Source organism: Suncus etruscus, chromosome 14 (genome assembly GCF_024139225.1).
Source record: "Suncus etruscus isolate mSunEtr1 chromosome 14, mSunEtr1.pri.cur, whole genome shotgun sequence".
NCBI classification, from domain to species: domain Eukaryota; kingdom Metazoa; phylum Chordata; class Mammalia; order Eulipotyphla; family Soricidae; genus Suncus; species Suncus etruscus.
Genome location: NC_064861.1, coordinates 47,550,234 through 47,563,442, shown reverse-complemented (window position 1 = coordinate 47,563,442; position 13,209 = coordinate 47,550,234). Strand labels below are relative to the sequence as shown.

The 13,209-nt window shown below is 39.3% G+C and overlaps 1 protein-coding gene across 3 annotated transcripts in view; it reads right to left on the bottom strand.

Annotated features, from left to right (window-relative positions):
• CHD9 (chromodomain helicase DNA binding protein 9) overlaps nt 1-13,209 on the bottom strand; it is a 244,561-nt gene that overhangs the window by 15,295 nt on the left and 216,057 nt on the right. For 2 of the 3 annotated variants that reach the window (XM_049786049.1, XM_049786050.1), the window contains 5 exons: nt 10,040-10,942; nt 8,609-8,772; nt 6,361-6,633; nt 5,494-5,662; nt 29-168 (listed from right to left, as the gene is read on the bottom strand). In XM_049786049.1, the coding sequence (XP_049642006.1) occupies nt 29-168; nt 5,494-5,662; nt 6,361-6,633; nt 8,609-8,772; nt 10,040-10,942 (1,649 nt within the window). The remainder of the gene's footprint in view (nt 1-28; nt 169-5,493; nt 5,663-6,360; nt 6,634-8,608; nt 8,773-10,039; nt 10,943-13,209) is intronic. The other variant, XM_049786051.1, reaches the window with a different exon arrangement.

Sequence of the window (13,209 nt, the reverse complement as noted above, 5' to 3'; positions counted from 1 at the left end):
AGTAGCTTTTAAATATTGCATTACTTACATGATTAGGTGGTTTATTTCTGTTAAAAAAGAGGATGTCAACACCTTCTACATTCTTTCTTCTCCCTCGCCGTTTTTTGACTATAGGCTGGTTGTCTAATATAACTCCATTGGCACCGAGGTTTGACTGAATGGAAGTACCTAATGAAGTTAAAAATGCATAATAGTTCTTAGATTACAGTTCTTATTTACAGACCATACCTTCCTAAATATATTTAAACATTAGTTCTTATATACATACCATGAAAAAGACTGGTGTTTCTCCTAACTTATGGCTCAGTTTTTTAGGATCATTCCTAATAGGGTGCAGCAGACAATTCATTAAACAGTACAGATCAAACCCAGGTCAGCTGCATGTAAGGCAAGAGCCCTACCTACCAGCTATATGGCTCTTGCATCTTTGACTTTTCTCCTGTCTCCCTTCATTGCTGTTGTGATGGACCACATGTTTCTTTTGTCTTTCACTTCTTCTCCACCCCTCCCCCATACCACACAAAGCAATTCTGTATAATGACCTTTCTTCTGTGGGCTCTTGATGACTCTTCCCTCCCCTCCCCTACCACATTGAAACATCAGATTCAATTATGTTCCTCTTTTTTATATACAATACCTCAATTTCTCAAACCCCATTTCTGTCCCAAGTGTTAAAAATTTCATTGAAGTTCTATTTACAATAGCCAAAAACTACAAACAACACAGATGCCTAACAACAAATGAGTGGCTAACGAAACTGTGGTACATATACACAATGGAACACTATGCAGCTGTCAGGAGAAACAAAATCATAAAATTTTCCTATACATGGATGGACATGGAAACTATTATGCTGAGTAAAATAAGTCAGAGGGAGAGAGATAGACACAGAATAGTCTCACTCATCTGTGGGATTTAAGAAAAATAAAAGATAATATGATAACAATACCCAGAGAAAATAAAGATGAGGTTTGAAAAGACAAGCCCTAGATATGAAGCTTATCACAAAGATTGGTGAGCACAGTTAGAGAAATAACTACACCAACAACTATCATGATAATGATAGTGAGTGAAAGAAGTAGAATGCCTGTCTCAAATACAGGCAGGGGGTGGGGAAGGAGGGTGGGCATTGGTGGGCATTGGTGGTTCGAAGGTTGCACTGAAGGAGGGTATACGTTTTTATGACTGAAACCCAACTACAAACATGTTTGTAATCATGGTGCCTAAATATATTATTAATAAAACGAACACTATATACTTGTCAAATTAAACAGAACTTTCTCATTCCTTATTTCAGCAGGCAGCCAATACAAATATTTGTATTTGAGTGAAATAGCTATATGCAGTCAACAATTTTCATATATACTCAATCTTCATATACATATTCATCAAATAATTCTATATAAGGCAGTATGATGGGTTAATGCCTATCTTTGAGTATATAATCTTTAACTTCCTTATTAAGCAAAATACTAACTAGGGCTAAAGAGATAGTACAAGTAAGGTATTTGACCTGGGTTTTAATCCCTGGCACTTCAAATGGTCCTAACAGGCTGCCAGGAATGATCCTGGGGGTAAGCCCTGACCACTCTGCTGTGTACAGCCTGAAAACAAAACAAGGATAAACTGCTTATTTAAAATAGCAATTGACAGTAAGGAATGTATTTTCATCTTTTACTTTGTTTTGTTTTTGAGCCATACCCAGTAGTGCTCAGAGGTTACTCTTGCTTCTGTGCTCAGGCAATCAAATCACTGCTGGTGGGCTCAGGGGACCATGTGGGATGCTGGGGATTGAAACTAGGACAGTTTCATACAAGGCTAGCACCCTATTCTGTTGCACTAACACTCTGACCCAACATTTTCAATCTTTTAAGGAGTGCTTTATCTTGGAGGTGGGGAAGGGGTGAGATCTTAGGCTATAGTCAGTGTGTTTACTCCTGGTGATGCTTCAGAGACCACATTGGGTGTTGGGGATAAAACCTAGGTGAGCTGAATTTAGCCCTGTCCTATGGCTGCCTGTGTGACTGTATCAAAGTTGCTGACCTTTCTCATATCTTAATTTCAAAGACACCTTAAAAATTTTGTAGGGAACAACTAAGTTGCATTCTCTTGGTTAACTACACTACAAGGCAAGTGCCTTACCTGCTGTTGACTTATCTCTCTGGTCCTTACATTGACTTAAAAAATACCCAGCTACCCATACTTACTAGTGAATTATGTTCATAAAAATTATTGATTTTTACACTAGAATCTAGGGAAGAAATAGAGTCAGTAAAGTAAAAGGAGAGAGGTTTAAAGCAGTAAAACAAGACAAAAGGACCAAGAAAAGATTTTAATAGCAAATTTAGTCCTACTATTCATTTTTTGCTATTCTGGAATGAGTTAAGGGAAGAGACAATAGGAAAAGAAATGCTGCTTGAACTTTAATGTTAAAATTGATAAAATATTTCCCAAATATTTAAATGAAGTTACAAATGCTTTAAAATGCATATTAAAATTTTCAACAGGGGGGCCCGGAGAGATAGCACAGTGGCGTTTGCCTTGCAAACAGCCAATCCAGGACCAAAGGTGGTTGGTTCGAATCCCGGTGTCCCATATGGTCCCCCATGCCTGCCAGGAGCTATTTCTGAGCAGACAGCCAGGAGTAACCCCTGAGCACCGCCGGGTGTGACCCAAAAACCAAAAAAAAAAAAAAATTCAACAGGGGCTAGAGTGATAGCACACAGTAGGCAGGGTGGTTGCCTTGTGTGCAGCTAACCCAGCTTCAATCACTGTCATCCCATATGGCTCCTGAGCCTGCCAAGAGTACCGTATATAAGGCAAGTTTTTGTGCTGAAAATCCCGAACTTGGCTTATAGTTGGGTCATACAGGATATCATATCAAATGCACATAGTCTCCAGTCTTCTGCTGTCTGCTGGAGGGGTGGTGCTTCAGCTCAATCCACAAGTCGAGGCTGAGCTGAAGAGATAGACGGCTGAACTATATGCCATTGAACTATGTAACTCACAATATTCTGCGCTTTGTATGAGACCGACAGCAGTGATGATGACAATGTCTATGCTGATACCTTCACATCAGATACAGCTGAAGCTGTTTGGACATACAGATGATGAGGAGGAGGAATCCAGTTTTGAAGGATTTTAACCTTTGTGATTTGGCTTGATAACCTGTTAAGCTACTGTTTCTGCACTTTATTTAAAGTTATTGTTGCTAGTTTACAGTTTTTCTTTAACAATAAATTTAACATTTAACCTAGTGATTCCTCAATTATTAATTGTTTTGGGTATATATTTTATTTTTGAAATTTACCAATAACTGCTGCATTTTATACCTCAGCTGATACTCGCTTGAGTCACTAAATTTTCCCAGTTTTTAGAGTAAAAGTAAAATTGGGGGGGGGGGGGTTGGCTTATACTCGAGTGTATAGGTAATTACTATGCACAGGAGTAACCTGAGTGCCACGGATGTGGCCCCTCAAAAAAACAAAACCAAGAAATTTCAATGATTTTTTTATTGTGGTGGGAGGAGAGTTTGTACTTAGTGTTGCTGAGGTCAATTCTCTGATACTGTGCTAGCGAAATGTAGTGCTGGGGACCAAACCTGGGGTTTTCATATTCAAAGCATGCACTCCCAGTAACATTCAGATTTAAAATTACACTGATTAGTGTATGTGCTAAATGTTTTTCCATTAAAAAAGAAAAAAAGAGGACTAAAAAGTGAAAAGACATTTTACCCTAAGGCAGTGGTCAGAAACCTGTGGCTCCCGAACCACATGTGGCTCTTTACACTTTTAATTTGGCTCTTCTGTGTGCCAGGTGGCAGCTCCAGGAGTCAGGACTCTGCTCCTAGCCTCTGTCAGTGTGCGCCCTGTGTGCAGCCCCAGCCGGCTCCAAGAGTGTAAGACCATACCCAGTATCAACCCTAAACAAAGGTGTTCCCCCAATGTCATCCTTTCTTAAACCTCTTCCTTTGATATGTAAAAGTCCACTGAATATGTACTTTTGTCTCTCTCTCTTGACCTGAAGCCTCCTGGTATTGGAAATTGGTTTTAATAAAGAAAGAGGTGTTCTAGCTTTTTGGGCTCCACGCAGAGAGTACAAGGTAAAAGGCCATGCACTCCATGATCATCCTTTCCTGGCTAGCTTGGTTTATTATTTCTTTTTTTCTTTTTTTTTTTTGGTTTATTATTTCTTTCCTGCTACCCTGCTTCTTCAGACCAGGTTGGGTGTGGTTTAGAAATACAGTGCCTGGAGTGATCTTAAAACACATATATTATTTTACACAAGAGTGGGCATCTTCCATGAAGGGATTCTCAACCCAGAGTTTTCTTTTCCGTGGATTCTCATGTTCAGAGTACTCATGATTAAAGTTGTGAGCTATTGCCCTTAAATGCTGTTTTTCATATTGATTATGACTTTCTGCATAATATAAGTGCCATTCAGAAATTTTTTGCAAGAGTGGAAACATTTCAATATCTCTTTCCCAGAATCAGATTCTTTTTTGAACACATCCATCTTATCTCTCACTGTAAAAACTACTTGTGAAACTTCCCTGCAGAGAAATATTAAATTCATAGAAAAAAATGAACAATGTCTTCCAAGTACACAAGCTTAGCTACCCATTCCTTGTCCAACTGAGGCTGTACAAAGTCAGAGTTTTGCTCTCACAGGAACTGCACTACTTCTTCCCTCTTGCCAACAAGGCGAGAGAGCACCCTTCTCCTGGGAGAACAGCCACTTCACTTCTTCATGGAGAAGATGCTAGAAGGGGGCATCCATACTCTCACCCAGGGTGGTGAATACCTGGATTTGATCACAATTGTGAATTTCACAAATTATCTTTACTGTGTCATCTGTCACAGAGTTTAGTTCAGCAGGGAGTTGTTTTGAATCCAGTCTATCATACAATGAGTGGATACAATGTATGGGTGTGCAACTTCTGTTTCTTGTGACTACACAAAAACACTGAGCCATGCACAGTGCATCATCTGTACATACATCAACACATCAGATTATTATTCTGAGTGAAATGAGTCAGAAGGAGAGGTGTAGACATAGATCATTTGTGGCATATAATAATAATAAATGGCAATATGGTAATAATATCTAGAGAAAATAGAGATGAGGGACAGGAGGACTAGTCCATGATAAGAAACTTGCCATAAAAAGTGGTGAGTTCGGGGGCCGGGCGGTGGCGCTGGAGGTAAGGTGCCTGCCTTGCCTGCGCTAGCCTAGGACGGACCGCGGTTCGATCCCCCGGCGTCCCATATGGTCCCCCAAGAAGCCAGGAGCAACTTCTGAGCGCATAGCCAGGAGTAACCCCTGAGCGTCACAGGGTGTGGCCCAAAAACCAAAAAAAAAAAAAAAAAAAAAAAGTGGTGAGTTCAGTTAGAATAGAGAAAGGTACATTATGACATTGACAGTTGGAACATATCACTCTGGACAAGAACTGGATGCTGAAAATGGATAAGTGACATGCATGAGCATATTCACCTGATACTGCCAAGGACTTTGGAAAATTGGTGAGGCTTGTCTCCGAAGCGCTCTGTAGCTCCCGAAGGCGAGTGAGGTACTGCTGCTGCCCTGGAGCACTGTCTTCACTGCCGAGTGGTCTTTTCTGAGCAAGTCCTTGCTTCTGAAATGTCAGCTTCAAGCCACCTTCCTGTGAAACAAACACTATTACTAAAAAAAAAAAAAATGATGAAAAAAAAATCTTGCTGCAGGATAGAGAAAATTTTTACTTAGAAAAAAGAAGTAAAATATTCTGTTCTTGTTCATAACTGAAGAAAACATGTTTTTCCAGTAATAGATATTGAAATCTCTATCTAGGTCTTTGAAAAATAAAAGCACTACATATACTTTTCTAAGCTAAACGAAGTTTGCTTTTTTTCATGTCACATCTCTATACTTACAAATTTAGACACATCTCATATTTGCATAATGGTTTAGAGGATGCAATCTATGCTCTAGTCACTGACCAAAGCTCAAAAGAAATACTGAGAAATAAAATGTTACTGTGTAATAAGGCATGCTGAATATTTAAACAAAAAGTATACTGACATACCATTTACATATTATTTAAAAGAACCAAAACAATTAGAAATTTTCAGATTGTTTATAAAAGCGTCTTGACCAGCAGAGGGACTATTTTCAGAGGTATAAGTAGAGACACATTTAATGGTGATCCTTCTAGTAGATTTTTCAAGTTTAATAACCTGGATATCAAAAAGAAACCGATCCAAATACCAGAAAACAAGTATGTGAAGGAAGTAAGAGTTAAGAGCAGGCAGCCATTTGCAGGAAAAGCATGCTGCACACCGCAATCGCAATCAGGTCCTAGGGCAATAAAAATAAACATACGTCTTTGATTTTCACTGTAAACTCCTTTTCTCGTACATGCTTCTTCACCTTTGACATCTGTGTTGACTGGTCATGCTCTTCTTTAACCCCGGCGCCTGGAGGAGTTGGGACACTGGGTTCACTATATTCTGTGGCTGCTCCAGGGCTGTCCAGCAGTTTTGTGGTATAGAAAGAAGCAACTGTGTTGGCATCGTAACTTCTTCGAGCTGCAGGCCACTTCCCTTTCAGAACTGTTTGACAAATACTGTCCAACCGGTTGATCATCACACGATCCTGGAATAGCATGCAACATCAAAGAATAGTCATAATTAAGTTACACTTCTGGAGACCAAATGGCTCAAACTGATTAAAATGTTGGTAGAAGCAGTGGTCAGTTAGCTCAGTTGGTTAGAGTGTGATGCTAGTAAAATGTTGGTACAGCTAAAGGTGCATTTGGTAAGCAAACATACTCTCAAAAAATAATATAATTCTTTAAGAAGTTATTCAAGTATACATTCTCACTGATGAAATTTTAGAAAAATGCATCATACATTTCTATAATTATTTTTTTTTGGGGGGGGGCCAGATATGGTGGTGTTGAGTGCTTACTCTTGGCTCTGTACTCAAAAATCAGTCCTGGAAGTGCTCAGAGATCAAATGGAGTGGCAAGGATTACATTCAACTCAGCCATATCAAGGCAAGCATGCTAACCATTATACTATCTCTCCAACCTCATTATAATTTTGGTTGTTAATTTTTTTTATAAATATAGTAGTAATATAGATGCCTTCTTTAAAAATTCGAATTAGGGCAAGGAAGATAGTTTAAGAGATAGAATGCATGATTAGCATGTTTAAGGCACTGAATTCAATTCCTGGCACTACTTGCCCCTCATTTTCTCGCTTCCCACATACCACCAGCAAACTTCCACTGGGCCCAAGCACTACTAGAAGTGACCCCTACAAACAAGACAATTTAGGAATATATAAAGCAGGGGTCTCAAACTCGCAGCCAGTGGGCCGTTTGCGGCACTCCGTACAACATTTTGTGGCCCTGCCCTAGAGGAATCTTTTTTTTGTTTTGTTTTGTTTTAGTTGTTTGGGTCACACCCCCCAATGTTCAAGGCTTACTACTGACTTTGCACTCAAGGATCACCCCGACTTTGCCTCCTGCGGCCCCCAGGTAAATTGAATTTGAGACCCCTGAAAGAGTTCAGAACTCCCTCATTTCTCAATCTCTCTTTTAAATGCTAAGTCCTCTGGTACTAGTCTAACTTTGGAAGCATTGTGTTAATAGAGTCTTAATTTCCACATGTACAAGTACTTAAACAAAACCTTTCTCCCCCCACAACTGACTATGGTACATTTCTTTATTTCTATTCTTTTTTTGGGGGAGGTCACACTCTGTGGTGCTCAGGGGTTACTCCTGGTTCTGCGCTCAAAAATCATTCCTGGCAGGCTTGGGGGACCATATGGGATGCTGGGATCTGACCCAGAGTCTGTCCTAAGTTGGCCGCGTGCAAGGCAAATGCCCTACTACTTACTATGCTATCGCTCCGGCACTCCTTTTCTTCTTTTTATTGTCAAGGATCAAACTCAAGGTCTCAAACATGCAAGACAAATGCTCTACCACTGAACTAATCCCTATCCCTTATTTATAAAGTACTTGAATATTTATTTATTTATTTTTTTTTTAGTTTTTGGGTCACACCCGGTGGCAATCAGGGGTTCCTCCTGGCTCTACGCTCAGAAATCACTCCTGGCAGGCTCGGGGAACCATATGGGATGCCGGGATTTAAACCACCATCCTTCTGCATGCAAGGCAAATGCCCTACGGTTGTGCTATCTCTCCGACCCTATTTTTGGCTTTTGGGTAAGACCCAGTGATACTCGAGTTACTCCTGTCTCACTGCTCAGGAATCTCTCCTGGTGGGCTTGGAGGACTATATGGGATGATGGAGCTCAAACCCACCCAGGTCAGCCATATGAAAGGCAAACTGCCCTAACCACTGTGCTATCATTCTAGCTCCTAAATATTAACTTTATGTTAACATAACCCTTTATTCTAAATATTCTAAGGTAATACACTGAGAAACAAACACATTTAACCAGACAATTTACTTGCAGTAAAACTGATACTTTTAATGCTAATACCAAGATATTATCCTACATTTCAAAATGACTTGTTTTCTATATGATATCTATTATTATTAAAGTGATATGACAAAAGTTAAAAAATGGATTATTTCAGTAAGATATTATTCACTTACCTTTGGCCAATAGGAAGCTGCCAACATGTATCCACCTTGTAAGATATAAGCTGACTCTGGTGTCCCATTGTTCATCTGAAAACTGTCCTGGGTCTCATCCTGGGTAGTGCTCAGAGACGCAACACTTTCTTCATCATAAGCTTTTATATGAGGGGTACCTTCTGCTAAGATAAATTGTAGCAGTTAAAAAAAAAACTACTTTAAATTTAAAGATTTTTCATAGCTCTGAAATTCACTTAGCATAAAAGCCAAAACAGTGATATTAAAGATTCTAAGGGTAAAAGAATAAACCAAACATCTCTTTATGTATGAAAATTTGACCTACAGAGTTATTTTGAGTATGCAGGAAATAAACTAACTGACAGGCAATCTGGACAGGGAGAAAAAATAAGTACCTGATAGGGACTTACCAGTAATTCTCTTAAGAACAAAACAATTTTTTTTGTTTGTGTTTGGGCCACACCTGGTGATTCTCAGAAGCTACTCCTGACTATGTACTCAGAAATCGCTCCTGGCTTGGGGGACCATATGGGATGCCGGTCATGGAACCGTGGTCTGTTCTAGGTCAGCTGTGTGCAAGGCAAACACCATACCACTGTGCCACCACTCTGGCCGCAAGAATAATACTTTTAAGTGGGCACGATTCATGTATTATCTTCAAGTTATACCCCGTATCTAAGTCATGGTGACTCCAGTGTATACTTGGGTCAATTTTTGTCTTTTACTTAACCTGTTGGACTATAGTAGAGGACTTCCTAATATCATTTTGCTGACAAACTGTAGTTCATATCATTGAAGTAGGTATCTCCTACTAAGAGCCTATGATATCCTGAAGATCAGACTACTTAAGAATCTTGGTGGCTGTTACAGAATATATATTTGTTCACTGACAAAATTGTTACAGGAAAAATTCTGAATTTAAACTGATCACAAAGAAGTAAATTTGTGTTTATTTTATGTCTAGTTTTAATACTGAATTGTTGGATTAATCAGCCTTCACCCTTAAATATGACAGCTTCCTCTTTTACATGTCAAAGACCCATCTTCGCAGGAAGAACTTCTAGACAGGCTCTTTACCTTACTCTACTTCCCACCCATGGTGGTGGTCCTGTCTTCCCAGTAAATACTACGATCCCAGCTACTCTTTCATCTCTCTCCTGCTTGGTTTGGTTTGTTTCCTGCAGTGGTCCTGATCCAGACTTGCTTCTTCCTTCCCCAAGGATTTATGGTAAGTACATTTATTCACACTGAACCATATATTCTATATTCTAGCTACTGTATACCAAAATTCTATTAGCAATTCAACAGTGCTTCTCTAAGAAAATTTGTAGATAGAAAAATTTTAAACATGTTTAAATATCTGAAGATACTGTTTTCATTCCTTGCTTGAAACGGTGTCTGAAAAGTAGCAAAGGTACTTTAAGCATATACCTCGCTTTTGGGCTTCCTCTTCTTCACTGTCACTCTCTTCTGATGTAGATGAAGACGATGAGGACGAGGATGAGGACGAGGACGAGGATGAAGAGGAGGCTGAAGAACAAGAGGAGGATGAAGAGGAACTAGAGCCTGACCGTGAGTGGGAACAAGAAGAGGAAGAAGATGAAGATGACGATGATCTGGAAGAACAGGATGATCTTTCAGAATCAGAATCAGATTCCGAACTAGATTCGGATCTTTTGTGGGTTTGCTGCTTCTTAGAGGTTGGGTTTGGAGTTAGGGGTTCTGTTCTGGCTGCCACCATGTGCCTGTCTGTTTCACCTTTTCCACCAGATTTCTGGTCGCCAGTAGCCGGTGGCAAAACACCATTCTTTGGACTTACAGGCTCAGACTTTATTAATGTCCTGGTTTCCTCAGAAGACATAGATTCTTCTTCAGAAGATGGAGGCTCCTCTTTAAGGTTTTCACTTTTAACTTTCATGTCCTCTAGAATACCTTTGGCATCTAGGAGCCTAGGTAGAGAGGTAAGAGGAGAAGCAGAAAGTGCTACTTGATATTGCTGTAAAAGTGGGGTAGAAGTCCTTGAATGAGCCATCTTACTTTGACTGTAGTTCCTTTGAGCTGCCATAAATGAGAGTTCAGGATCACGAAGAATGTGATAGTCTGTTCGGCTTACCCCGTGTTTAGCAGCTCCAATGAGCAAGTCCCTGTCATGAGGGCCACATTCCCACCAAACCGGTAAGTCTGGATTTGGATGGCAAAGCTTTAAGCGTTCAAACAATTGTGGATGTCTGAGGGCCTGTTCCCTTACTTTTCTTAGAAGTTCAATGCGATACAAAGTCCTAGATGCCCGTTCTTCTGTAATTGGCTGGATTAAAATATTTGGGTCTACCAATTCTACATTGGGAGAAGAAAAAAATATTAATCTCAGAATTATTGTTTTTACAAATTAAAACAAAAAATATTGATACTCAATATCAGTGTATAATTTCCAGAATTTCTTTATTTAATATTGTTAAACAAGGAGACACATAAAAGATTTTAAAAGCAGTAAAAATCAGGGGCCGGAGAGATAGCATGGAGGTAAGGAGTTTGCCTTACATGCGGAAGGACGGTAGTTCGAATCTCAGCATGCCATATGGTCCCCCGTGCCTGCCAGGGGCTATTTCTGAGAATAGAACCAGGAGTAACCCCTGAGCGCTGCCGGGAGGGACCCAAAAACCAAAAACAAACAAACAAACAAAAAGTAGTAAAAATCAGATTACATCATACAATAACTGAATCTTTTGAAAATAAACCAAGTAATATGTTTGGAAATATTTTAAAAACATTAACATTTTAAAAAAACAAAAGCAAATATTACCAATTATGAAGGGCTTTGTAAATCACAATGGTTTCAATAAAATAAAATTTTATATAAAAAGTAAATATTGGGCCCGGAGAGATAGCACAGCGGTGTTTGCCTTGCAAGCAGCCGATCCAGGACCAAAGGTGGTTGGTTCGAATCCTGGTGTCCCATATGGTCCCCCGTGCCTGCCTGGAGCTATTTCTGAGCAGACAGCCAGGAGAAACCCGTGAGCACTGCCGGGTGTGGCCCAAAAACTAAAAACCAAAAACCAAAAAAAAAAAAAAAAGGAAATATCATAGAGAATTTACTCTTAAAAATGTTCTCTACACCATGTGTCTTTACTAATGTATATATTAAAGAATTAAAACTATTGGGCCGGAGAGATAGCATGGAGGTAAAGCGTTTGCCTTTCATGCAGGAGGTCATCGGTTCGAATCCCGGCGTCCCATATGGTCCCCCGTGCCTGCCAGGAGCAATTTCTGAGCCTGGAGCCAGGAATAACCCCTGAGCACTGCCTGGTGTGACCCAAAAACCAAAAACCAAAAAAAAAAAAAAAAAAAAAAAAGAATTAAAACTATTAAATAATATCCATAAATATAAGTCCACTTCTCTCTAACCATACCAAGGTAGCTCAGGGAACTACAGTGTACTTAGAAGGGATAACTGTCAGATACTATATACTGAGGTTCTAGCTTGAGGAGAAATGCCCACAGTTGAGAAGTACTAAAACAGCGAGAAAAAAAAAAAACCTGAACATAGCCATCTAAGGGAGCACTTAATTGCTAATTTTGAAACAATTTGAGCATCAAAAAAAAAATGACAGATATAGCATTGGGTTCCTATGAGTTGATACTGACAGTAATAACTGATTAAGTACACAAGGGAGAAGTAATGGTTCTTTCTTATAGAGAATTCTATAGTAAAAATTCAACTTGTGGACAGGGGCCAGAGTGGTAGCACAATGGTGGACTTATCCATTGTTCAATACCCAGCATCCCATATAGTCCAGTAAGCACTGCCAGGATTCCTGAGTGGAGAGCCAGGAGTAATTACTGAGCATAACCAGAAGTGGTTCCCCCCCCCCCCACAAAAAAGTACCCCCTAAACTGTCATGGACAATAGTCAATGAATTAAAAAAGTTTGATGACTAAAAGGATATCTCAATATTAACAGTTATCTGCAGGAGATATATATTACATGTAAATATGTTATATATAAAATATAGTTTATACTGAAGAATCAGCTTAAAATACTTTAATCATGCAATAAAGGCAACATCAAACAGTAGTCATATATACAGGGCAGGCGAGGTGGCACTAGAGGTAAGGTGTCTGCCTTGCAAGCGCTAGCCAAGGACTGCGGTTCGATTCTCCGGCGTTCCATATGGTCTGAACACTTAGCCAGGAGTAACCCCTGAGCATCAAATGGGTGTGGCCCGAAAAACCAGAAAAAAAAAAAACAAAAAAAAAAACAAAACCAAAAAAACAAAACCAAAAAACAGTAGTCATATATTGACACAATATATGTGTCACAAAACACCAAGATATTAAGATAGAACATTGTCTTTGTGGTACTCTTCCAAAAATGCATAACCTCAATCCAGTCATGGTAAATATAAGTCATGTACAAATAAGAGATATATGGAAACATAAATCAATGCTTTCAAGGATATCATTTATGATAAAAAATTTTATTGAATAGTCACAAATTGATAAAAGGAGGCTAAAGAAAAAAGGAAGCCAAATACAATATGAAATGTTGGCACAAAAAGGTTATCTGTGGAAAAACTGGTAAGACTTATTTAGTTTAGTTGATA